General features: G+C 42.3%; 1 protein-coding gene and 1 pseudogene across 2 annotated transcripts in view; both read left to right on the plus strand.

Moving 5' to 3' along the window:
• Positions 1-949: 949 nt before the first annotated feature.
• LOC121041248 (high mobility group protein B2-like) lies at positions 950-1,863 on the plus strand (annotated as a pseudogene).
• Positions 1,864-22,422: 20,559 nt separating this feature from the next.
• EFNA5 (ephrin A5) overlaps positions 22,423-25,167 on the plus strand; it is a 277,399-nt gene continuing 274,654 nt past the window's right edge. The window contains exon 1 of one of the 2 annotated variants that reach the window (XM_040447090.1): positions 22,423-24,255. In XM_040447090.1, coding sequence (XP_040303024.1) covers positions 24,131-24,255 — 125 coding nt within the window. In that variant the 5' untranslated portion in view covers positions 22,423-24,130. The remainder of the gene's footprint in view (positions 24,256-25,167) is intronic. The other variant, XM_040447082.1, reaches the window with a different exon arrangement.

Genomic DNA, 25,167 nt, shown 5'->3' on the forward strand with positions numbered 1-25,167 from the left:
CTCGCCTTCTTGGAAACATGTACCTTCTTCAGGGAACATAACTTTGTTATCCTTATTCGTTGTCCTAACCATGATGATAAAACCACCACTTATTACATACTTACCATGGATCTACCTCCTAAAAGACATGACATCACCTTGCTTTGCTCCACAGATACAGGATTTGAAAGCCACAGAGGTCAAGTAACATGCCCAGGCTTCCACAACGTGGAGTAGAACCCTAGTCTTTAGCAGTCCAGAATCTGTGAGTTTACCACTTTGTTCTGTGCCTCCTAACACTAAGAATTCGACACTTTTTGGCTTATTCCAGCTTACTCTTGAGTTCAGTTGCATTTACCCTTAGCTGCGTTGGGTATATTCTTAATGTTTGTGATAAATGTAAGTTCTTACCTTCCAACTAGACTCTATATCCTCTGAATACAGGATTATTAAGATTTTCTTTAGATTACCCTCTTCCTTCAGAGCATCTGGTATGAAGCTCTGCTCTGGGCCCCCCTGTGACTAGTGAGCGTCCCTCTCACAATCATCCAAGAGACTTCCATGTTGAAAAATCTCCCATTATGGCAGAGACTAAAACTGGAACCAATAATTTTTATGACAGGGTGAATAGAATGCCACTGATAAAACATATTTACTATATATTTTAGCACAATGACTTGTTTGCTGTTATATGGATAAAGTCCATGAAAAAGCTCTCTGATTCCTCATTACTTACAGTTTCCCTAGCCAATATTATATGCTGTTAATTGGAAACAAATTTAGCCTATCGTGTAAAATGCATTATAAACAATTCTGAGTGGATTTTACTTTAAAAGTGACTTTGTGAGAAAAAAACATAAAAGCACATGAAATTACCGAGATGAAGAAGATGTTTAAATATAATTCAGTTTGAGGCCCACTGTTCACAATGCTCAAATAGTATTTTCCACGAGCTGGAATTAGAGCGCTCTGTGGCCAGGCTTGGACAAGGAAGAAAACTTTTTCCTCTCTCTACTTCATCTTGAACAATCATCTTGTAGCAGTGAATAAGCAGGGCTCAGATAAATTTTCAAAAGTCCTAATTAAGGGGGGTGTGGTCCATGGCAGGACTTGGAGAACTCTGCCAAACAAGAGGCTGAGGATGGCATTAGTGATAAACTAGAGCCTCTGTGGATCCTGCCCCTCCATGGGAAAAGCCACCACCTGATAGATGCTGTCTGTCACCATAGGTAAAGGAGACCCTAACAAGCTGCTGGACAGGATGTCCTCAGATGCCTTTTTCATACAGATCTACCGGGAAGAGCACAGGAAGAAACATCCAGACTCTTCTATCAATCTCACCAAATTCTCCAAGAAATGTTCAGAGAGATGGAAGACCATGTCTGTAAAGGAAAAGTCGAAATTTGAAGGTATGGTAAAAAATGACAAAGCTCACTCACAGATGAAAAATTGTGTTTCTCCCAAAGGTGACAAGAAAGGAAAGAAAGAAGATCCCAATGCTCCTAAAAGGTCTCCGTCTGCTTTCTTATTGTTTTGTTCTGAACACCATCCAAAGATCAAAGGTGAACACTGTGTTTTATCCATTGGGGATACTGCAAAAAAATGGGGTGTAATGTGGTCTGAACAGTCAGCCAAAGAAGGTAAGCAACTATATGACCTGAAAGCAGCTAAAGCTAAAGGAGAAATATGAAAAGGAAATTGCTGCAATTCGTGCCAAGGGCAAAAGTGAAACAGGAAAGAGGGGCCTTGGCAGACCAATAGGTTCAAAGAAAAATGAACCAGAGGATGAGGAGGAAGAGGAAGAAGAAGATGAAGAGGATGAGGAAGAAGATGAAGAATAAATGACCATCCTGTAATGATATGTGTGGAGTGTGTGCTCAGGGAACTGTTTTGCTAAGAATGTGAATTCCAGTGTGGCTCAATATTAGCTTCGGTATAAAAACCATACAGATTTTATTAACTTCTTGACTTGTGTGTTGTAGCACAGCAAACTTGTAGGAATTAACATCAATAGTAAATTTGGGGTTTTTTTTAGGATGTTGCATTTTGTGGTTTAAATTTTTTTTTTTTAATTTGAGGCGGGGGATGGGGGCAGTGGGCACAGAGACAGAATCTTAAGCAGGCTCCATACTCAGCACAGAGCCCAACATAGGGCTTGATCCCACAAGCCTAGGATCGTGACCTGAGCCCAAATCAAGAGTCAGACATTCAACTAACCACCCAGGTGCCCCTACATTAAAAAAAAAAAATTTGTAATAAAATTGTATATATTTTTCAAAGGCCTAATTAAAAGATACTTACAGAATTGTAATGTTGTTGGGCTTTTTTTATAAAATGTATTAAATGGGCTTCTAAAAATTAATAGACTTTATTTTTTAGAGAAGTTTAAGGTTTATAGGGGCAACGAGTAGAAAGTTCCCCTATAACCGCCTCCACTCACACCCCTGTCCCAGATTCCCCAATCATTAACATCTTGCATTAGTGTAATACATATGTTATTGATGAGTCAGTATTGACACATTATTGTTAGAGTCTATAGCTTACATTAGTGTTCATTCTCTGTATTGTACCTTCCATGGGTTTTGGCAAAATGACATGTGTCCACCATCACAGTATCATCGAAACAGATTTTAAGCTAACAAAATATAAAAAGAAGACTAGAAGATACCATTTTGAAATATTTAACTGGTGAAACAAGTAAACTGAAACTCAACCAAAAAGTTAGTGAACTTATTCTTTATAGGTCCTACCAGACAGAAAAGCAATAGAGTAAAAATTAAGCAGTCTTTTCTTTGAAAATTGTAGTTATTTTGACAAACAGCGCCGTCAAAACAGCAAATGTGAACACCACATACTCTAGCTCATTCTCTTTCGTGTACTGTTCTCAAGGTTTGGTGTGCATACTTCATAGTTAAAGTATGTCTTCCCTCGAGGATCGCATAGCCATTTAATTTCTGCTCTGGCATTTGGCCTACTGTGTTTGTAAGGTTCTATTGAGAAATGGAATTGATGATTTCTTCCATAACCACAAAGAAAAATTGAAAGTTACTGATTTCAAACCACTATTATAACCTTTCATGTTTTTCTGGAAAAATGTTTTCTTTCCAAAATGGAAAAGAAAAAAAAAAAAAAGAATTCCCTATTAAATGTCTAACCATTAGGTATCAACCCATCTTTCACAATGTTGAAATTTCACCTCAGACTTGGCCAGAGGAAGGCTGGAGTTCCCCATCTGTAGTTTGGAATCTACCAGATGTTGCTGACTAGCCTGATAGATCTCTATTAGGTTCCTGCTTGTGGAGGCATTATTGTCAAGGAAAAGAGTGGATTTCACATCCAGGGCTGACCCAGTTTGCCCCCCAGAGCAACTTTCTTGTCAGTATAGACTCACTGCTCTTATCTCAAAGACTTCCCTCCCCAACCTCTACAGTCCCCTTGAGGACTTACATGAAGTCAGCACTGATACTTTTCCCACTCTTTCCAGTTGTGTGAAGACCATTGTAAGACTTTTTTTGGAGAATCAAAATCCAAGTTGTGATGTACAGAATTTCATCTAGAGCAATGGTTCTCAAGTGGGGGCAAATTTGGTCCCCAGGAGATATCTAACAATATCTGGAGAGATACTTTTCGATTGTTTCAGACGGGAGCTGGGGAGGGTACTGCTGGCATCTAGGAGGTAGAGGCCAGGGATGCTGCTAAGAAGCCTGCAGTGCACAGGGCAGCCTTCCACATCAAAAGATTGACGCTAAATGTCAGTAGTACTGAGGCTGAGAAATTATGCTCCAGAGTTTTAGTCACACAGCCATTTTTGCCATTGCAGGTTGAAATACTTTGCATTTCAAAGTATTGCCTTTGTTGAAATATTAAAACATTACATCTTGACTTTTTAAAAAGTTAATGTCCAGTAATAGTGGAAAATAATGTTTTTTTTTTATTATTATTACCTTGCTCAAGAATAAAGCAACCACATTTGTAAAGTAGAAAACCTTAGTTGTCACTCAAAATGCAAACTGTCATAAGGGACAAGAGATTAACTGATTCTACTGCCAACTTTTATAGTGTCATTATTTTCCCCTCTAACTACCTCCTTAATATCTTTGCTGACGAAGATGTTTTAAAATGGAAGACAATTAGAGGCTTTTTGTTTATGAAAAATGAAGTGTTCAGGCACAAAAGCATGCACAGTGGACCTCTTATAGAATGTTTAAAATCTCCTTTCATTAAAAGATGTTCTTAAGTGGCCATTTGTCACCTAATAGGAATTCCTGTTGTTGCAACTGTTGTTTTTATGCATAAACACCAGCATCTGTAGATTTCCAGGATATCCTTTACAATTTCACACCCTTTAATTTCATGTTGGGTTGACTTAGATGATTTTTCCCTCTTAAAATCACATTATGCAAAAGTTTATCTGAGAATACACTAGAAAAGCCATTGTAAACCTGCAGTCAGAGAACTAGATCCTAGGCACAGATGAGTTCTGTTTAGCCAGGATAGAATTTAATTTAGATTTTTAAAAATCAGTTGTCAATATTCAAAAAATGAACAGACTGCTCGCAAGAATCTGGATATCTTTTTTTTCTTGAAAAAAGAAAAGAGCATTTGGGACCAGTATTCCTCCATGGCAATAGTTCACTGCAGGAGAATGGCAGCTGGACACTTTTGCCAGGGCAGGCTCACGCCAGCTTGCTCTATTCCTGCCCAGCTTGCTTCACTCAGTCACCCAGCCAGGCTGCCCCCAGCGTCCTTGGAATTTGCAACCCCTGCTCCATTACAAATGAGTTCTGCAGGTACAAACATTTGGTGGTTAGTAAAACCCAGTCTTTGGCTCATCAACCAATTTAGCAACTCATATTTGAAGGAAGATGGAGAGCTGAGGCAGTTCAGGAGGGTGCTAGGAAATGTGATGAAGAGAATGCAGAGCTTGAGCTGTGACTGAATGGAAGGAGAAGGGAGGGTCATGAAACGAACTGTACCTGAGACTGAAAACAGATTCACTTCCTCGGATCAGGCCCTGCCAAGAAATCTTCTGGACTTTGGTGAGAAGAGGGCAATCCAGGTAGTAAACATGAAGAAAAATCAAGGACTTTATGGCTACATCAGAAGCTCTTTGTCATTAAATTGGACTGTGTATCATCTTTGCCACAAGCGGTAGCTTCTAGTCCTGGCCCGTGTTCTTGAGGAATCACTAGAATTAGAAACAGAATCCAGGATATAGAATCCAGGAAGAGCTCTAGGAGTCGGTCCAAGGAGGGAGGATTATAATGTGCAAAAATTAGGACACAAGCAAAGCAAAGGTAGAGGGAAAAGCAAGCTTATGACCAAAACCCAAGGAGTATCAGATATGGCATTATGATCCAAAGTGTGGGGTCAAGCCAGAAGAAAGGTCAGGATAGGGAAGATGTAGGAAGAGGACAGTTTCTGGCCTCTGTGTTCCTTTGTGCAAAGTCTATGATTTGGATGAATCTAGAAGACCCATGGGGCCCCTCATTCTTCTATCTGTAGTAGTCCGAAGTTCATGCGTTAGTGAGTTTCCATTTCTTTGGGAGCATGGTGTTTGATAGACATTTCTTTCTAGTCATTCAAGGTCTGGAGAAAAGCAAGGGGTGGTCTGACCACACAGAACATGGGGTTACTTCCCTCTCTCCCTGCCCCCAAATAGGACAAACAAGATAAAATCTTTAAGCTATAGTCTACAAATGTGAAGGTGAAGGTGAAGGTGAAAAAATTCTTGGGGCTAGAGGGAGGGGGGAGAATGAGGAAATGTATTGTTTGGAGGGTGTTTAAGCCTTATCTGATGCAAGAGAAAGAAAGGACTGGAAAGAAAGACATTTGAGGAAGGAAGAGACTGAAAGAACATTCGAATTGTTGCTGGAAGGGTTCTCAGGAAATACTACCTAGGCTGGGCTTTTCCTGTTCAATAAGTATAGAGGGACCATATAATTTACCATCCAAATCTAGGCTCTTCCAAGAGTGAATGAGGAAACTATTGGAAAATTTTCCAAGACACCGGCAAAATCTGAGAGGAAGTAAGGAACCTCCCTTCAGCTTCAGGGCCCCAGGCTACTGACTACTAGGCCCATGACTGAACCTACAGTGTTGGGATGTAGAAAGTGGAGACTCAAGCTTGGTTAGGATGAAGGAGAGAGTGCTTCTTATCTCTAACTAAGCTTCAGAATCACCCAGGGACTTAAAAAAAATTACAGATGCCCAGAAATTCAATTTTAATTATTATGGATTGGGCCTAAACAAGGGTGTTTTTTTTTTTTTTTAAAGCTGCATGGTGATTCTAATGTGCTACCAACCCGGAATGCAACATTTTTTCCCAGGCTTCTAGGTGACCATACCTTCTCCTCCCTCTCCCAGTATTTGCCTATGCTGCCAAGATGGAGAGAGCACCCTGAAACTAGGACATTTCCCCCCTACTTCCACTGCTCCCCCAGCCCCAATTCTGGGGCAGGAGGAGGTATGGGCTGCAGTAAAGTGAGCTTGTGTATTTAAGCTGAGAATTTGTATTTCTTGCCAGGAATAATTGAATATTAAAAAAAAAAAAAAAAAGAAAAAAGAAAAACAGAACAAAACCTGAACAAAACTTGTGAACCAGGTCTATTTCAGCTCTTGGCATCCCAAACTTGAAGACAGAAGTCGTGCTTGGCTTAGTGCTTTATCACTACCTAGAGCCATACAGACACATTCAATATGTTGGTTGCTGTGCCTATTTAGTGTTTGGAGATGGCAACATCGAATCTATCCTCAGACCCTCAGATTTTTCATTTAACCCACATTTATGGAGCAAATGTTGGGGCAAGGCACTAGAAACCACCACAGATGCAGCTATGCTACAAAGGAACCCACAGACTTCACTTTCAGGACAGTTGCTGAAGTAATACATGGAACCCAGAGAAAGCCAGGCTGCTTTGAACTGTTAAAAGATAAACTGAGGCATATTAAAAATTGTAAGAGTTTGAGTAGAAATCGATTGGAGTGAGGCAGGGCCGAACCAGAGGTGGTTAGGAGCAAGCACCCTGTGGCAGGAGCTCAGGAAAGACTTTTATAAAGAAATTACAGAAGCAGGGCACCTGGGGAGCTCAGTTGGTTAATCATGGGAACCTTGGTTTCGCTCAGGTCATGATCTTGCAGTTCAGTTCATAGGTTCAAGCTCCCATGGGGCTCTGTATAGACCGCGCTGAGCCTGCGGGGGATCCTTGCTCTCCCTCTCCCACTGCCTGTCCCCTCCCTCAAAATAAATAAATAAGCATTAAAAAAAAAGAAATTGTAGACGCAAAGAAAGGAAATTATTTGATTAGCTATAGCTTCATGTCTGGTTGGTTGGTTGTGATCAGTTGTCCTTAGCGTTTTGATTTCCTTTGAGGCATTTACAGGCTTAGGTTCTTGGTTGCTTTGGTAGGCCGCTGGGGCTTTAGAACCATATCCATCTAACGGCCTCCTTGTTTAATTAATTTAACAGAACTGCTCTCACCACAGTGTCAGTGGTTACACAGCCAGTAGAAACACCAGTCGAATAGGCAAGAATTAATGAGAAGCATTTTAAATCCTCATTTCAGCCTCTCAGAAAATCACCAGGGGATTATATAACCCTCGGCCAGGCTTCAGTCTGCCTTCTCTCTTCACTGGCAAAATCTCAGGACCGCATCCCTTATCAATAGCCCAGTATTTCAATTTCATCTCACATCTCAATACTTAGTGCGGTTCACCAAGGTAACTGTTCTCTCTTTCCTTTCTCTCTCTCTCCACTCCCCCAAACTCTGCTTCCCAACTCCCTCTTGGAAGCCTTTAATTCTCTCCTCCTCCTTTCTGGGAGCCTTTTCTGGGGCCAGGGCTCCTTTTCCTTTAAGATGTAAATCCAGCAGCTCAGCTCAGATTCTAATCAGCACGACAAAAGGCCAGGCCTGAAGCTGTCTGAGCAGCAAGACTCCTTCCTCTTGGAGCCTGGGGGTGGAAGAGGAGGGGGGAATGCTGTGACTGCTCAAAAATGAACATATTTGCTCTGCATATTTGTATGTAAATGTATTTACATATACATATATACAAGCATAATTACATGGAGGGTCCTAGATAGGTGTTATGAAATATTGTGGAAGGATTCAGGAATCATTTTGTGTGAGAATGATATGTATGATACAGAAATATATGCCAGTGGTTCTAAATTAATTTTTGTTACCGAACACATTTACAGTATATTAAAAAATGAAAGTTTTGCCAAAGGAACTAAAAATGCCTTTTAATATCCCACTACTGTTAATTTTCACAGTCACGGAACAGAAATTATTGTTTCTCATTCTAATTAGGGTCAGATGTGGAGAGGTATGTACACATTCTTTGAAAGAAAATTAAACCATAATACCTTTACAGGTCCAAAAATATAATGTAAATATAAAATATAGAAGTTTGCAAAAATTTTTCTTGTTGGTATTCATTATTAGGCTGAGTATTCCTCAATACACTGGATTGTTTTATCACTGTAACTCTAGCACCTAGTATGTTGCCTAAAATAAGAGAGGCGGTCATTATAAATAATACAAGCTGGCATTTACTGAACATTTGCTAAGTGCTGGGCATTGTGCTATAAGCACTGAATCTCAGTCTCTTAGATATTCTGCCATTGGTGTTATGCATAGAAAGGACTTTTCAACTGTAACATCTTTTAAGGCTTATATCTTTTAGTTCTCCAAGATTCTTTTTCTTTTTTCTTCCTTCCTCCCTCTGTCCCTCCCCCCACCTCTTTCCTTCCCTCCTTCCCATTCATCTTCCTCTCTTGTTGTAAATATTTAGATCAATGCTGCCCAATAAAAACATAGTGCTATCCGCAAATGCGAGCAATGCAATTTTTTTTAAAGATTTTATTTTTATTTTCAATTGTATTATGTATTTTTGAGAGAGAGAGAGAGAGAGAGAGCTAGAGCAGAGTAGGGGCAGAAAGAGAGGGAGACAGAGATCTGAAGTAAGCTGTGTGCTGACAGCAGCCAGCCCGAAGCGGGGCTCAAACCCACGAACTGTGAGATCATGACCTGATCCTAAGTCGGCACCTCAACTGACCGAGCCACCCAGGCACCCCTGTGAGCAACACAATTTTAATTTTCCTAGTAGCTACATTAAAAACGTAAAGAGAAGGAGATGAAATTCATTTTAATAGTATATTTTATGTTACCCAGTATATACAAATATTATCATTTCAATGGGTAATCAATATACAAAAAATTTAATGAGATATTTTGGAATCTTTTCTTTTAACTGAGTTTCCAAGATCTGGAGTATATTTTACATATTAATATATCTCCACATAAAATAGCATATTTCAAGTACTCAATTGCCACATGGGGTTAATGGTTATTGTATTGGACAACACAGTTTTAGGCCATGTGAGTTAGAGATAGAAATTACCAACCAGTCACTCCAACCCTTTTTCTGAATAATCCACCTTTTCCCTACTTATATCCAAAATGACTTTTATTCAATAAGCGTCCCACTTCGGCTCAGGTCATGATCTCACAGTTCGTGGGTTTGAGCCCCGCATAGGATCTGTGTTGACAGCTCAGAGCCTGGGGTCTGCTCTAGATTCTGTCTCTCTCTCTCTCTGTCCCTCCCCTGTTCATGTTCTGTCTCTCTTTCTCTCAAAAATAAATAAACATGAAAAAAATTCAAAAATGACTTTCATTTATATCCTGACATCTTGTATATATGCACAGCACTCAATACACGTGGTAGAATGAGTGAATGATAGGATGACATGATTTATTTTAGAAGGATAAGATATTAAAGAACTTCATTGGAGGGGAGGACTTAACATTAATGACACGCACAGAACTGGACACATGTTGAATCCCTGATGTTAGCCCAGTTACTTGATAAACATGATCTTGTGTACTGCTCACAGCATATTTGATAAGATTGCTATGATCAGACTGACTTTTACAAAGAAATTGAGGCTTAGCAATGTTAGGAACTTGCTCGAGGTTATCGAGGTTACAATCATAGTAAATTGCAGGGCCAGATTTGTAACTACATTTGTCTGAGTCCACACTGACCCCTTCACCATGCCATACTGACTTTATAGATAAGACCATCAGGCTAAAGAAACAGCAGAGTCTGTGTTTAAAAAAAACACCATTGCTTACCATAGTTGTTGAAATTTTCTCTCTCATTTCACTAGAGAGAATAGTTTAGTATAGAGTAGCAAATATTTTTTCATTTCCACAAGTTTCTCTATTTGTTTCCAGGATACTTACTGGAAAGCCATTTGGAAAATTATTTTATTCCTTTAAAGAGTGCAGGAGAGAGAATATATAACTTATATTTTGTGGTTTGAAGCTTATGTGATTAAATAGTACACAAAGATATTAATAGTGGAACCAAGATACCAGTATCATTATATTCCTTTCTGAACCTCCTTTAAGTACCAGAAAAAGTCCTCTTTAGATTGAGGTTACAAATTAGGATGCTAAATTAGGTGAGTAAGACTCTTCCTTACTTATTCTATAAGGTAAGCTGCTTGTTGAAAGTCAGAAAATAATGCATTCCTGTGCATATGTAATTGTACAGATAATTGCCTCTATCATTTAAAAATATCATTTGCCAAAATGGTGTCTATGATTAATTATGTACATTTATCATTGAGTCGACTGGGGTACATTATAAAATCCTTTCCCTAAGCTCATGCATCTTTCCTCCCTTCTTGTTTTTTTCAGTGTAACTTATTTAGTAATTCAAATTTTTTTGTTATTCGTTAAGCCATAATTCACCTGCACAGGAACCAGCAACCAAATTGCCCTCTGGCTGCAGGGGGCTTGTTTCTTGACTTGTGACATCAGGGAACAAGGATGATGTTTAAAATCTTCCTTCTTGTTTCTTGGATTCTTCTAAAGCAAAAATCCTGGGAGAAGGATCATTTATTGATATTAAATATCTCCATTACTATGTCCTTAGCCTGAAACCATGTGGTGTTGGGCTTCAAAGTCAGGTGCTACTAAGGAAAGAAAAAAAAATAATTAATTTAAAAATAAGAAAGTATATAGTAATCCTGAAATCCTGACATATAGAACTTATCTAATATACATATGATGTAATTAATGATAATAGCTACTGTTTGAGAACAGATTCCATCTTTAACATGAGGCCTTCTGATGGTCTCTCTGTTTCTGCTCCCCCTTGGATTCTTAGCAAAACATCCAGACGGATCCTGTTGTAGTCTTACTTGTTAAACCTTAGCAGTCCTACTTCCCAGAGTAGGAAAGATGGTTGCTGTCAGCCCTAAATCTATATCTACATAATTCAAAATCCCCAAAGAAGCCTTCTTAATCCCAACTCCATTTACAAATCTAGCAAGAACCCTGATTGTTTGATTGACCCTATACTGGTGATAGGGGTGTAGTGTTGATGTAGCATGCTATATTATTTGTGGCAGTGGATAGCTTCATCAGGATCAGAAGGATGAGAGAAGGAGAGGTTCTCCAAAGAAAGGATTTTAGGCAAGTGGGCAGTATGAGTCCACTTTGGAACCCAACACTTTTATTGCTTTCATGTCATTTGAAAAGACTGTATTTTAAGCTCCATGAAGGCAGGGACCAACTCTGTCTTGCTAACTACTGTATCCTTAAGATATAGAACATTATTATTAGATGCTTAATAAATTTATGAATGAATGAATGAATGAATGTCAAGCTACACGGGAGGCAAATTACTAAGTTTGTTTGGTGACCTCAGAGCAAAGGAGGACATTATGTGGGTTAAATGGTGTTGTGCGGAGACAACTGGGGGGAGCCCTTTGGATTTACCTGCCAACCCCTACCCCCATCACTACTTGGGGATTAGAACTGCTAATATGCCTCAGTTCATTTCATTTCCTTTGTTCCATTTTTGACTGGCTCCCTTTGAGGTTGGCATATTCCTTCTTTAGAAATGGAGAGACCTTAAGTTAGGTCTGGCTCTAGGTAACACGTTGTTCCTTAAGGTTAGTTTTATATATTTTTGCTGGGGTTTGTTGTACGGAGCTTCTCTTCTTCAAACTTTCAAGGGAAATCTTTCATTTCTGAATCCATTAGAGGCCCTTGACTTCCTCCCTCTTATCCCCACTGCCTGTGTATAACTCTGAGATCTGTTTCCTCACAGAAACCACCCAGGAAAACACAGTGTCAGTACTGGTATGGTATTTTCATTCATTCATTCATTCCATATATATTAACAGAGTCTACTATGTGCTGGGTACAATGCTGAGCTCTGGAGAGGTGATCCTGAACAATTGGACTAGAAGAGGAAGCAGACATAATGCCACACAAATACACGATTTAAATCAGGAGACAGGTAGTACAACGGAAAGAAACTCAGTGCCGTGTGGGTATATGGAGGAATCCTCCTCTATTCTACGTGATCTGAAGAGCTTTCCCCAAGGAAGTGACATCTGAGCTGTGATTTGAAGGATGAATACATGTTAAACTGGTGGGAGCCTAAATGTTTCGGGCAAAGGGGAAAGCATAAGCAAAGACCCAGAGACAGGGAAAGGCATGGCTTCTTCAAGGACATGGGAGAAGGTCAGAGTAGCTGGAGTTAGTGAGTGTGAGGAGGGTTCTATGAGATGAGGTTAGAGAGGGAGGGAGGCATCAGCTTATGCAGGGTTTGATAGACATATTGATAATTTTATCTTTATTTTGTGAGGCATGTGAAGCCTTTAAGTGGTGGAGGTTGACCTCTGTTTCTCCGTGGAATAGATCACTCTAACTGCAGAACGAAGCAGGTATTGGACAGGGCTAAGAATGGGTGGCCGAGACCAGTTAGAAGCCAACATGATACAGAAATGAGAAATTAGGAAACTAATTTTTGCATTCTTCACGGAATATTGAGTCCTCTGCTTTATCAAGTCTGTCAGCTAGCAGTTCTCATTTGGGAACTGATGATGGGCTGTATCCTGACTTTGGCATGCTAGAGACCAGTGTGCCAGGAAAAGGGTATATTGAATGAGCAGATACACTTCTGGGGCTTGCTGGTTTGGAGGTATTGGAGTACAGTCATGTAGAAAAGTAAATGAGAAGGCTGGGGGTGTGGGTCTGATGATGGAAAGCATTAGATCCTAAAGCTAAGGCTTGGGAGACTTCCATAAAGAGACTGTCATAGGAGCTGAGAGTATGAATGCAATTATTAAAGATTATGTTAGGGAAGAAGGAAAAAACTGCTAAGGAAAACACCTATATTTAGGAATGGATATTCATTCCACAAATACTAAGTATTCACTATGTGCCTGGCATTGGGCTGTGACTCATAGTTGACAGCCAGAAGAATATAGTTGGAGATGAAAAAAGAGGATTCTGAAAACATGGAATAACAAACAACAAAGGATAAGAAAGTCTCAGGAAGGAAGGGTGGTCAATGGTTTGGTTTCTGTGGAGGATGAAAATACAATGAATGCTGAAAAGACAACTTTGGGTTTGTGGATTAGTCTCCACCCTACTGGTGCACATTATAAAGCTGGGCTAGTAACCAGACTTAGAGGGGGCACACCTAAGGGACCTTGACAAAGCCCTCCTCCCACTTAGAACTTTACAGGAAGATAAGACTTGATATATACAATTTCACTTTGTATCTCACTTCCTTGAAACACATCTATTCTATCTACAGAAAGAGCTGTGCTTCCCCTGCCCTTGCCATGGCTGTCAGCCAAAAGCAGAGATGTTGTAATTTGAGGTTGACAGCGAGATGACCCTTACAGGGTCACTACAGCTTCTGTCTCGTGGCAGATCCTCCTGCTGAAATATGGAGGTGCCATGATGTTAAATCAATAGTCCTGAGTGATGTGGAGATTTGAGATGAAGCTAGTCATAGCTTCCTTTGATTTTACCTTTTCATTTTTCCTGCTGGGTACCATGTTCTTAGAAGAAGAATGATTTACCTCCGGGCAAATCATCTGCTCAGGTTTGCTCTTCTAACCAAATGACATTATCCTAAGAGGATCAGAAGGGCCTGAATGTGAATTGTGTTCATTTAGGGTCCCAGGTTAAGTTTTTGGTAAAAGAAGAAGAAGAAGAAGAAGAAGAATCATCTCTATGAAATTTGTAAAGTAGGAGAAAGAAACATTCCTGTTAGAAATATTTGGGTAATTCTGATTGCCAATTACAGATTTAACACCAAGTACCTCAGTAATGGAAATCAAAGTTGTAAAAGAATAACATATACTTGGGCTGAATAGTATTCAAAATTTTATTTCCAATAATTTAAGAAGAAGATGTAGCTGTTATCTATTGCTGTATAACAAACCACCCCAAAATTTACTGGCTTAAAACAGGAACCATTTGTTCAGAACATGATTCTGTGAGTTGGCAGTATAGGCTGGGCTCAGCTGTACAGTTCTTCTAGCCTCAGCTGGGAATTTCTCATGCATCTGCTGGCAGCTGCCAATCAGTTAGATAGCTCTGCTTCTGGGGATTGGTAGGGACCGTGCCGGTAAAGGAGCTACGTGTCTCTAATCAACCAGAAGTCTAGCTTTGGCTTGTCCACATGGTAATTAGGCAGGGTTCCTAGATAAAGTGTGGAAAATTGAATGCCTCTTGAGGCATGGTTCAAAACTGGCAAAACATTGTTCTGCTACATTCTGTTAGCCAAATCAAGCCACAGGGTCAGCTCAGATTCAAGGAGTAGAAAAACAGACTCCATCTATTTTGATGGGAAAGGTGAACTACAAAGTTACATTGTAACAGGGCAAGAACATTGGCCATTTTGCTGTCCACCACAGATGATGCATCATTTTTATCCTCTTTGTTTTACATGTAGGTAGATAAAATGTACAATATACACACAATACCTTTGGAAGGACAAATATTTTCATTTTTTTGCCTTGATGGAAGTTTCAAACTAGAACCTATCTCAAAGCAACCAGTTAGGATGAGATTGTAGTAATTGAATATTTTTGGCTTCATTTTTGTTTCTGTAACTGTAAAGAAAATCCTCATGTTTTCAGTGGCTGTTACTCTAGGTCTGTGTGACACAACCAATCCCAGACAAAACAGAACTTCTTACTGGAAAGGAACACTACCTAGGTGTTGGCCTGGTAATCTTGTATAAAGATTTTACAATTGCCATTGGGAAAAGGGCATTTACTTGACAAATGGCACTATTTCTATTTTTGTCTGCCCAATTTTAAATTTCTTCTTTAAAAAAAATTTTTTTAATGTTTATTTATTTTTGACAGAGAGAGAGACAGAGAGAGAGACAGAGCATGAGTAGGGGAGGGGCAGAGAGAGAGGGAGACACAGAATCCGGAGCAGGCTCCAGGCCCTGAGCTGTCAGCACAGAGCCCGACGCGGGGCTCAAACTCACAGACCTTGAGATCATGACCCGAGCCAAAGTCGGACGCTCAACTGACTGAGCCCCCCAGGTGCCCCGAAGTTTCTTCTTATTAAAATTGCAAATTCAGGTCCCTTAATAAACTGAACAAATTAAATACATAACTGGAAGATGCACATTTCAACACTTCACTTTTTAATATGTAGACATCTTATGGATGCAAGGGCATTTCATGGAAAGAGAGTCTTAAAATTACTTTGTATGCGTATAGAGAAAATAAAACTTTTTTGATATCTTGGCTCAAACTGAATAGGATCTCACTTAATAGCCCATGTAGTACTTTAAGATGATTTATTATTATGCTAATATTGTAATGTAATATTTATTAAGCATTGGAAGTGTGCAGAATACTGGATAGTCCACATAAAAAGATCCAGGTGGATTTCAAGGAAAAGGGCTAAGAAATGCACTCTCCTAATCCACAGGAAAAGAGAGCAATTCAGAATCTAGCTGGCCAATAAATCCTATTTAATTTAGTAGACAGCATATGCCAAAAAAAAAAAAAAAAAAAAAAAAGTAGACTAACAGAAGTGGAGAATGATCATCTCTGATTAGAAGGCCATCATTTTAAGAGCACACTTTCCTCCCCAGACTTGAGTTCAGAAATGACCAATTCAGTTAGATATTTCTCATTTAAAAGAAGTTTTGGCCAATAATCCTCTGCATTATCATCTGACATTCTAAGATCCTAAGTTATAGTGGTTCCTATGGTGACCAGCTTTATAACTATTAAATGCTTTTAAAGAATTGTATCTTAACTGTAACTTTACAACATCACAATAAAATTTATAATGTTGGCATAAGGTATTTGGAAGTCTCTTAGAATAGAGTTATAAATTTGCTGTAAAAGGACACTTTTCTCCTAAAATTAATAGTATATTTTAAAAGATTATTTCTAAGGTGGCCAAGAGAAGTGAAAACAAAACAAAACAAAAACCACAAAAAAACAAAACAAAAACAAAACAAAAAACCTCCTGACACAATTCTTTAGGTGACTACAAAGCAAAATCCACATTCCAAAATATGAGGACCCAAATCCCTCCACTTTTGTCTGAAAAAAATGCATATAATTTGAGGAAAGAGTTTCTTAATTTGCCATAATTCTACACTTTGCTTTGCTTAGCCAGTTTAGATCTGGAAGGGGGAAAAGTAAGGCCCAAGCTAAAAAGGGGCTTAGAGACAGCATTTCCTATTTTATGAAATCATATTCACTGACTAAGGGTTATATCTTTTACTTGTATTTAAACACAATTCTCCCAGAAGTTGACAAAAGTCTTGGGTGAAAATTGATTAAAAAACAAGTTGTCTCTCTTTATCTATATTTACATGCTTCTATATATGCTATACATATATATGAAATAAACAATAAAGGTACTTTAGCTTCTTTTGAGTCTCTAAACAAGTAAAAGAATATAACAATGTATACTTACTTGCTTTTTGGATGATGGTAGATGGGGCTGATGGGATGAACATATCCTAATTATCAGTGTGAATACAGAGAAAAAGCACAGATTAACTTTGTTTCTGAATAGGTTATTTGTATTATTTTTATTGAAATAAAGCTATGCTATAGATGTCTATGATTGCCATTGTAATAAAATATGAATACAAACTTTTTTTTGGTGATATACATTCATTGTCATGTATATTCATTTAAGCACAGAATGTAGTATTATTTAACAATTCACAAAGAACATTTTAGGACAGTATACTTTATGCTGGTTGATGGATTTGATTTTTAAAATGTAGATACATTTTGTTTTGTGATTTTTATTTAAAACTTCGAAGGGGGGGAAATACAGGAGAGTGAAAGGTACACACAGTTCAAATAGTAAAGACACCACAAAAATTTCCTCCGGGAATAAAATCACCTACCAATTTCAGCTTTATGGTTGAAAACCGGTCACATAACTCTATGGTATACAGAGTGAAGTTTAGATAACAAAAAGTGATGTGGAAATTGGTCGAATCAACTAGTTCTTGTTTGCTTCTTTTTAAATTACATGTAAGCACATACTCATTTGTGATATGCAGGGATATAACACATATTTACATATGTGTCTAATTATATAGTTTAGTTGTTTATCAAAATGACTGCCCAAACTTCTGTATGTTTAAAAAGTTGGCTAGGTAGATCTTATTTAACCTATGTTTTGAAACAGGCAAAACAACAACAGTTCATAAATAAAAAAATTTTTAAATGCCTTTTTAAGAATATTGCAGCAACTTGTAAAACTGCTTCTACTTATCCTGAGACTTTAAGAGAAGGGATGCTATGAAACAAACTCCAGGAAGCACCAGCAAAGTAAAGAAAGAATGAGGAAAAGTGGAAAATTCATGATAGAAGTTGGTCACAAGACGGAAGGTAGAGACGCGACACTCTAGCAGACAGCTTTTTTGTTTTGTTTTGTTCTATTTTTTTTCCTTTTAGGTTGTACACAGAAGAGACACCTAGATTAGAAATAGAAAAGGAGCATTTCCGTAGGTCTCCAAGGAGAGAGAAGCTAGCAAGTAGTTATTTCTAAAGATTCTGAGAAACTGGTTATAAAAAGGTGTGAGGAGGGGCAAAGTCTATTAAGTAACTTCAGTGTACAGGCAGGATAACTGGGTGACAGTTTGGTGATAGAACCTGGGTTTCTTGGGGCTTTGGAATGAATCCTCAATGTTCTAGGATGTTAAATAGCAGGGTTAGCTTAAATACCATTATGTTAGTCATCTGTTAGAAATTTTTGTGTCTAATTGTTATTTCCTTAATCTTTATTCTTGAGTTTATTTCATTATATCTTCTGGGGGTCAGTTCTAACTTACTGTATTGAGCAAGAGTTGCTTAGTCTGTGGACTGTGGGGTTTGTTTTTTGTTTGTTTTTAAAAATTTTTTTTTTAATGTTTATTTATTTTTGAGACAGGGAGAGACAGAGCATGAACGGGGGAGGGTCAGAGAGAGAGGGAGACAGAATCTGAAACAGGCTCCAGGCTCTGAGCTGTCAGCACAGAGCCCGATGCGGGGCTCGAACTCACGGACCATGAGATCATGACCTGAGCTGAAGTCGGATGCTTAACCGACTGAGCCACCCAGGCGCCCCTGTAGACTGTGGGGTTTGATTTACCAGCTTGTTTCGTTTATTCATCTGGACACTTGACCCAGCAGAACTCTACTTCAACCAAACTAGTCCAAGAAAGATTAACCCATATCATCTTGGAGATGGCATTCTCTTTCCTGCCATGTGAAAACTATTTTATTATTATTTTTAATGTTTATTTATTTTTGAGAGAGAGACAGAGCATGAGCAGGGAAGGGTCAGAGAGAGAGGGAGACACAGAATCCAAAGCAGGCTCCAGGCTCTGAACTGTAAGCTCAGAGCCTGACATGGGGTGTGAACTCAGGAACCGTGATCATGACCTGAGCTGAAGTCAGATGCTTAACTCACTGAGCCACCCAGGTGCCTGTGAAAGGATCACTTCATTTGAATAGAGAGGATCATAAAGTTCAGTTCTCTAAAATATCAACATTCTTGCCTTGATGGTTAGTTGAAACATTTTAGACAAATAAGTATAGAACTTACTTTCTGCCTGAAATCCTAAAGTAGTTAAGGTAAAAATAAATTACCTGGTTCAGTGATTCTCAGTTCTCTATGCTCCTTAGAATTCCTTGGAGAGCTTCTAAAAATTACAGAAAAGTGGGAACAGGAAGTGAGGCCCTGATGGTGTTCTTTTTAAAAAAGCTCCCTAGGTGACTCTAATTTGTAGCCAAGATTAGAACACCAATCTAGATAGTTCAAGGCCAAAATAATGAATAAATACATAAACAAGCATGTAAATAAATCCACCCGTTTGTATTTTGAGATGTAATGATACTTGCTTGCTATTTGTCTTAAAACCACCAGTACATTTGGTTGCCTGTAGCTGTAAATTCAAACATTTTAAGATTGCAGTTAAATCCTCTTACAGTCCATTCTTAACAGACTTTTCAGGTCTCAGCTCCTTACAACCCCATTCAAGTCTTGTTAGTGCAAAGCTTTTGGAACACTCGCTACCCTTTTATTCCTCCAGGTATTTCACTTGCTGTTTTCTTTCTGTCATAACTCAACCTTCTTCTACACTTGGCAGAATGCTATTTACCTGATTAAGCCTGATTAAGAGTCATTGCCACTGTAACACTGGGGCGATCATAATATGGCTATTTTATACAATACTGATTTGTATAAATTCAAATCACTTAAATATTTCCCTGAAGAGACAAAGTCAAATTGTCCAGCGATGAATGTATGGTCTTCAAAGTCCAGCTCTTCAAAGTCCTTCTATCTAAGTATGTATCTATCACATTGCTGCTTAGTTACTCCAATAACAATAATTACTTAGGTATATCATCCCAGAAGGGGGCATTTGTTTTATGAATTATTTTACAGACACATTTGAGTTATATTCTGAAACAGTTGTAAATTCCAGTATCTTTTATTCCAACTCCTTGAATCATTTTAAGACCATAATGTATGATTTTTTTTTCTGTTTAAAATTGGATTATCCAGACTTTAAGCAAATTAGATATTGAAAATATTAGGACATCTATGTTCTTTTGATATGTTGAATTTTCACATTTGCAGTATGAGTTTCAAATAGAAATAACTGGATATAATTTCTTTTTCTTTAGTCCTTTGGCTTTGACACCACAGGAAGCCAGCTTGCTAACTCCCTGATACCTGATATTTCCCTGACTAAAAAGACTTTCTGATGAGGATCAGCATTTTCCCCAAGACAGGAGTGTGAATTCTCTTCTTCCTAAAGCTACACATGTCCCTTAAAAGAGTCCAGAACATTTCCTGCAAAACTGCCTCAGTCATCTGAGCACTTAGTACAGCTCCTTCGGAAAGGCTAAGAGATGCATCATCCCTGCAAAGGAAAAAAACAAATGCACCGTAAAACAGGCCAAGAACTTGAACATCAGCAAGATTACAGATGGGGGGGGGGGGTGTGTGAGGGGGTGTTGTAAATAAAGTTTTAAATAAAAATTTGATTTAAAAACTAACTGCTTATCCTTCAATCTACTGGCTTTGGTTTTCCAACTTCTTTCTCACTCCTGGAGTTTTTGTGAAATATACAAATGGCAGACAAACATTTGTGTTAGTACGCCGAATTTTCTTCTTTTTTTTAATTAGGAAGGTGGTTGGTTTGTTGGGGTGGTCTGTCACGAAGTCTATAATTACACAGGGTGCAATTTATACCTAGTCATAAATAGAGGAATTACTTTCCTAGGAAAATTTCAGGATCTTTTCAGGTAGGAAAAATTTCTGCAACTGAGAAACGACTCAACTTTTAGGCAAGAGCTCATTACGCCCAGGTAGTTCCATGCCGATGTGAGCTGTTGCTTTCTCTTCAAGTCGTTACTGATCTTGACCCCAGTTTCTCCATGGAACTCAATCCGGGCTGAGCTGCAGGCAATACCCCCGCTGGGTGCGGACTTCAGGCCCACCACTGGAGGGCGTCTGGACGCTTCCAAACAGCTTCGAAGCGCCTGGCAAGTCTGAGTTAGAAAACTGTAAAGACAGGAGGGAGGACGTGATATTTGATTTTATTGGGCTAATAAGTAAAGGGAGAAACAGGAAGGTTTGAAAGCAAAACTAAACTGCTTGCTTTCTTGGGATCAGCCCTTCCCACAGAGGCAGCAAACTCCCTAGAGAGCAGGAGGGACTAATATCATGAAGGCCCGAGCCCTCGGAGCCCCGCAAGGGCAAGTCTCCAGGGGTTGGTGCCCCAGAGCACCGGGCTCCGGGCTGTCTTCCCGGGCGCTAGAGGACAGGAGGACGCGTCCCGAAGCGCCGGGGACTGTCTCTCTATCAAGCGATCGTACTTCGGTGGCCGCCGGGGACCAAGGCGCTGCAACCTGCTCTAGAGGTCCGGGAACGCGAGGCCTTTTCCAATAATAAAGCAACTCCTATCCCGACCTCCGATTCTTCCCGCATAGGGTTCGTTCAAAGACTTTATCCTTCGGGGAGTGGGCAGCGAAGCAACCTCGGGGTTGAAATGCAAAAGGTGTAAGGTATTTCTGATGGACTCCCCTGCCGCATTCATTTCCTTCCTTCTGAAGGATCGCATTGAATTGTAATCACTTTATACTATGATTCTCTCAATAAAAAAAAAATTAAAAATTAAAAAACAAAACAAAACAACAAACGTGTTTTCAGAGCATCACTGTAAAGAAAAGTCTTGCTTCCTGTTCGTGAACCTTTAAGTCCCTGGTAGGAAGAGGCGAGTTGAAAGGCACCTGAGAGAAGATCAGGTTTCCAAGATAACCCAGCGCCGGGTAATGCACGTTGTGAACAGGGCAGAGATTTACAAGAACACGTATTCATTAAGGCTCCCTGCCAGTCTGTCTGCTGGGACTTCATGTCACCTGCGGGGCCTGGGAGACAGATTTTGGCTCGCCGGCTACAGGGTGGGAACCGGTCCCATTGTAACTGAAAGACCTCACTCTCAGGTAAAAAGATGTCAAATCATTCCTCAGCCCAGACGGAATTCAGCATCCAAAGGGTTACGCGCGGCTGCTGGGTTCGGGCGGAGGAGAGGGCGCCTCGGCACTCCCAGTAATTCAATTAGTCAGGTTTCTGGAAGGTGGGGCCGGGGAGGGGGATAGGAGGCGTGGGGAAGGGAGGAGATTAAGAAAACGCCTCTTTCTCGTGGAACAAACCAATCCTGTTGGAGTGAAGAGAGAGGAAAAAACCTCGACCTGTAAGCAAACAGCAGGCCGTTCCCTGACTGGCTGCTCCAGCCACCCACCCCACCCCCCGCTTTCCAAGTAAACTGCTTGGGGGGGGAAGGGGGAAAAAAAAAAAAAAAAAAAAGCAGCCCACATGACCCGGGCCGCGGCAGCAGCAGCGCTGGCTGGGCGCGGGCTGGCGGCGCCTCCCCCTGCTAGGTCCGGAGCTCACACCCGAGCTCGCGCCGCCCGCCTGCCCCGTGCCCTGCGCTACACGCCTGGGCGTCCCCCCCCCCCCACATCACCGCGCCGCCCACGTCCACGTTCACGCGCGCGGCCTTGCGCTCCGGTGCGGCGGCGGCGGCGGCTGCTGCTGCTGCTGCTGCTGCTTCTGCTGCTGCGGCTGGGTCGCCTCTGCTGTCGGCTTTACACGCAGGTCATTAACGAGGGGGCGTGCCCGAGAAGATTTTTCCCATAAAGCATTTTCTCTCTCTCTCTCTCGCTCTCTCTCTCTCTTTTTTTTTTTTTTCTCTTTTGCAAAACTGACTTTTACCTCTTTCCACTTCTCGCCAGTCATTTCAATCCCTCCCGGGCTGTTCGTGCTGTTGCTGCTGCTGCTGCTGCACTCAAGTTTATTTTCCCGCCTGGTAGAGGTTTTAGGATTCGGTTGGTGGTTTTCACCTCTTGTTGCTGCTGTGCCCAAGGAGGGAAAGAGGAGCAGCTGAAGGAGGATCGGGAAGGTTTTCTGATGTAGTCAGCGGGGAGGTGCCACTCGCTCCTGCGATCTCTCTTTTCTTCCTCTTTTCCCATTTCAAACTGATTGATGCATCTCTACAAGTTGTCGGGCTTGGGGCCGGACCGGTCGGAGTCGCAGGGACATTTCTGAGCGCTCACCCGAGGCTCTTGGCACGGCGTCTGGGGACTCAGTCTTGCTCCCAGAAGGCGATCGGAGACTGACATCAGCCCATCCAGGAGTTGGAGGGATTCATTTAAAAGTGATTGTTTTCCCCTCTCGCTCTCCAGCCTAACAGTTGGGTTGGCGTCGTCCTGCAGGCTTGGGCTTCCCAGCTCCGTCTGGCCGGCTGGTTCGTAACCTCTGCTCTTCATTCACTCTGGTGCACCCACACCCGGCCAAAAATAAAGCACGCGCGAGAAATCCCCGAGGCTCCGCCAGTGCCCGGGGTGTCGTCTCCCGCCGCCGCAGTCCGACTCCGCCGGGGGACCTGCCGGAAGACACGAAGAGCTAAACTTTTCTTCGAGGTTTGCAAGGCAAGACCGCTCCTCGCCAGCTTAGCTGCCGCTTACCCAGTTCCAGGACGCCGGCGGGGCTGGGTTTGTGGCTTCGAATCCCCACCCTACTCGGCGCACCGCCCCGAACGCGCAGCACCTACGACTCCTCCGAGATTTCCAGGGGTCTCCCGATTAAGGCACACAGAAGGAGGGGGAAGGGGTTTCTCACACTCCAAGGCCACAGGCGCGAAGCCCTCCATCCACACGGAGCCTTCCTCCTGCAGTTTCTCACCGGCCGCCAAAGTAACTTGGAGCGAAGCGGGGCGCAGTGCGAGGGCCCTGGGCGGCGGCGGAGCCGTGCGCAGCCCGCGGCGCCGACACTGAGCCGGGCCCGGCGGGCCAGTGTATGTCTCCCCGCGGCCGCGGCGCGCAACTCCCGGTGACTGTGCAGCGTGCGCCGCCGCCTGCCCCAACCCGCGGTGCCGCCGCCCGGCCCGGCGCGCACCTCCTTCTCCCGGGGTGACCGGCCTGCCGCCGCCGCTGAGACACAGCTTGGCACCCCTTCCCCCGCCCTCGCCGCCGCCACCACACACACGCATGCTTCTCTCCATCTTGTGATTCCTTTTTTCCTCCTGAACCCTCCAGTGGGGGTGCGAGTTTGTCTTTACCCCTTCCCCACCCTCCCCCCCACCTCCACCGTCTTCTCGTTCTCCTTCCCCTCCCCAGCTTGGTGTGCGCCTCTTTCTTTTCTCGCCACTCTTCATTCTTATTTATTCATATTTATTTGGCTCCTGCTCTCTTTCTCCCCTTCCCTCCCTCCCTCCGGATCCCTGCTCTTTCCCCGGAGTGGCTTGTCTGGGGCTCCGCCGCTGGCCAGGCGTGATGTTGCACGTGGAGATGTTGACGCTGGTGTTTCTGGTGCTCTGGATGTGTGTGTTCAGCCAGGACCCAGGCTCCAAGGCCGTCGCCGACCGCTACGCCGTCTACTGGAACAGCAGCAACCCCAGGTAAGGTAGTAGGGGGAGCGCAGAGCCGGGGATACTCGGGCCTCGGCGCCCTGCGGAAGAGCGGCGGTGGCGGCGGGGACCCGCGCGCACCAGCTGCAGGCGGCGCGCACTCTCGGAGCCTGCGTCGCCCGGGCGCTGATGGCTTTCGAGGAGCCCACAGGAAGCGCACCCGTCGCGCCTCTCTTTGTTAAGCTGCCTCAGAGACGCCGGGAGTCCCTGGGAGTCCCCGGGGCTGCCCAGACCCGCTGCCTCTGCAGAGCGCGGGGAGACTCGGAAAAGGCGGGAGCTGGGGAGTCGAGACTTCTCCGCTTCCTCACCGGGGCAAGCCGGCCAGCATCTCGATCCGGGCGTAGCGCCTGGGCACTGGGAGCCTCGGGTACGAGCCACCAAGAGTTCCCGCGTGGATCGTGGGTGCACAGGGGGACTGCAGGCAGAACCTTCCAAACATCCCTAAAGTTGTTGTTTTTTTTGTTGTTGTTGTTAATTTTTCTTCCCTTTCTCTGTTCAGAGAGCGCACGGGCTGGGGGATGAGAGGGGGGTTGGGGAGCGGAAGCTTTAGGCTTTTATTTTCCTCTTTAACTGCAAGGCAATCATCTGGCCCCTGGGCCACTGTTGGCCCGGCGCGCCTGGCAGTGGAGAGGATTCTCCCACCTCCTCACCCCCCATGGGCTAAGGTGCCAGAAAGTTTGATCTAATGCCGGGTTACGTCATTTGTGCGGAGCGAGCTGCTGGAGTTGGCGGAGACGGGAGGTGGGAGCTCTTAGTCCACGGCCTGGCGGTGTGCAGCCGGAGGAACACGCGCAATTACCTGGAACCGTTTTGTGGGCATCCCCGAAGCCTGCTGGGTACGCGGGAGGCTAGAGGTGGGCGCCCGGGCGCGCCCTAGCGCGCCTGCTGGACCCTGGCCACCAG

This window comes from Herpailurus yagouaroundi, unplaced genomic scaffold (genome assembly GCF_014898765.1).
Source record: "Herpailurus yagouaroundi ecotype Mexico unplaced genomic scaffold, PumYag 29, whole genome shotgun sequence".
Lineage (NCBI taxonomy): Eukaryota > Metazoa > Chordata > Mammalia > Carnivora > Felidae > Herpailurus > Herpailurus yagouaroundi.